At 43.0% G+C, this 2,054-nt stretch overlaps 1 protein-coding gene across 1 annotated transcript in view; it reads left to right on the plus strand.

Annotated features, from left to right (window-relative positions):
• Positions 1 to 1,460, plus strand: part of LOC132883040 (hepatocyte nuclear factor 3-beta-like) — a 3,003-nt gene extending 1,543 nt beyond the window's left edge. The window contains exon 2 of the mRNA XM_060916166.1: positions 1 to 1,460. This exon is cut by the window's left edge and continues 14 nt beyond it. Within this exon, the coding sequence (XP_060772149.1) occupies positions 1 to 1,075 (1,075 nt within the window). The 3' untranslated portion in view covers positions 1,076 to 1,460.
• The last annotated feature ends 594 nt before the right edge of the window (positions 1,461 to 2,054 follow it).

Here is a 2,054-nt window from a genome sequence, read left to right on the forward strand (position 1 = left end):
TGGAAACATGAGCAGCGGACTGAACTCAGTGAGCGCCTACATGAGCTGTGCGAGCGGTGTGAACGTTCCCTACATGCACACGGGACTCGGCCACCCGGCTAACGGCACATGCACGGGGATGACCCCTAGCGCCAGCCCAACATCCGCTCAAGCTCTGGCTGCTTCTTACTCGAACCTGAACTCAAGCGCATGTGGCCAGGTCTCCAGCAGGCCCCGTGATCCCAAAGCATACAGACGGAGCTACACGCACGCCAAGCCGCCCTACTCGTACATCTCCCTGATCACCATGGCCATCCAGCAGTCCTCATCCAAGATGCTGACGCTGAACGAAATCTACCAGTGGATCATGGACCTGTTTCCGTTTTACAGACAGAACCAGCAGCGCTGGCAGAACTCAGTCCGCCACTCACTCTCCTTCAATGACTGTTTCCTCAAGGTGCCTAGATCACCTGACAAACCAGGCAAAGGCTCCTTCTGGACTCTCCATCCTGAGTCAGGGAACATGTTTGAAAACGGATGCTATCTGCGCAGACAGAAGCGCTTTAAATGCGAAAAATCTGCAGAAAAGCCCACGGAATTGGATAGCGATAAAAAACCACACAGCGACAAAGAACTCGACAGTCCAGACTGTCTGACTGAAGACATGAAAAGTTCCGATCTGAAAGATGTCATCAAAGCAACGCAGGCTTTGAGTCCAGAACATCAGACTCATCATCAGGACCATCATCTAGATGAACATCATCATCTTCATCCTCATCCTCACCCTCACCTTCTTTCTCAGCATCACCCGGTGCTCGTGCAGGACTCGCACTTGAAACCGGGACACCACCACCACCACCCCCACTCCTACTCCTTCGATCACCCGTTCTCTATTCACAACCTGATGTCCTCTGAGCAGCAGCACCACAAAATGGACACACTGAAGCCCTATGAGCATGCCACGCACTGTTCCGCCGGATACGGACCACCAGTCACTGGGGCACCAATGATGTCAGCTCGATCCAGTGTGGAGCCCTCAGCTCTCCCCTCAGAGTATTCCTACTATCCGCTATCCGCGTGCACCAACAGGGCGTAAATAATATTTCTAATGGTCACAAAGTGGAGGTAAAAGGTGGTAACTACTTCCCAGGTATCTCACCATCTAGCATTGTTTCTACAAATATGCCTATGCTTTTAGTGCGCACAAAAATGATAAACAAAATGGTTTAAAAATGAAAAACGTTTCTTTTCAATCTGATCTTCCTCCAATAGACTTCTCAAACTGTTGGACAGGATTTCATGATGGATCAAAGCCTGTATAGCTATAAAACTTCCACAAGTCTTTTTTTTTCCTGAGAGAAAGGAAAAAATATAGAATAGAAAAGAGTGGCCATTTACTTTACTCTGTTTATACTGTAATTTATCATTTTTAAATTTAATTGTGTTTATAAATGTAACCCAGTTAAGATGTCATTATTAAATTTTGCACTGAAGTATGATCCTTACTGTCTAATCAACGTCTGATTTTATTATTATTATTATTATTATTATTATTATTATTATTACACCTTCATTTCAGATTGTACACATTTTAAAATGTGAATATGTATATACTGGTGATACTGGTGAAATTATTCATTAGCAGAACACAATGATTGGAAAGAATACTAGTTGGTTTTCAGGATTTTTTTTTACAGCCTTCAGAATTATTTTAAATGTTAAGAATAATTATTGGATCAATAGATTTGCATTAAATAAGTTTTAGATGTTTTGTGTCTCTGGACAAGCCCTGAAAGATTACTGTAAGTGTTCCCTTATTCACTGAACCAATAATTACATTACATGGCATTTAGCAGACACTTTTATCCAGAGTGATGTACAACAAGTGCAAAAGTCAGGTACAGGAAGTGCTGAACTTCTAGACGGGAAAGTTCTAGTGCCAAGTGAACAAGTGACAATACCGAGTGTAATATAATCCCAATACTCAAACAGCCGAGGAAACAAACCAACCATATAAAGTACGACTAAACAGAGAACTCAAAACAGCTAACCTGAAACACTGAAAGCTTTTTATT

The sequence above is a fragment of the Neoarius graeffei genome, chromosome 3 (assembly GCF_027579695.1).
Source record: "Neoarius graeffei isolate fNeoGra1 chromosome 3, fNeoGra1.pri, whole genome shotgun sequence".
In the NCBI taxonomy this organism is placed as follows: domain Eukaryota; kingdom Metazoa; phylum Chordata; class Actinopteri; order Siluriformes; family Ariidae; genus Neoarius; species Neoarius graeffei.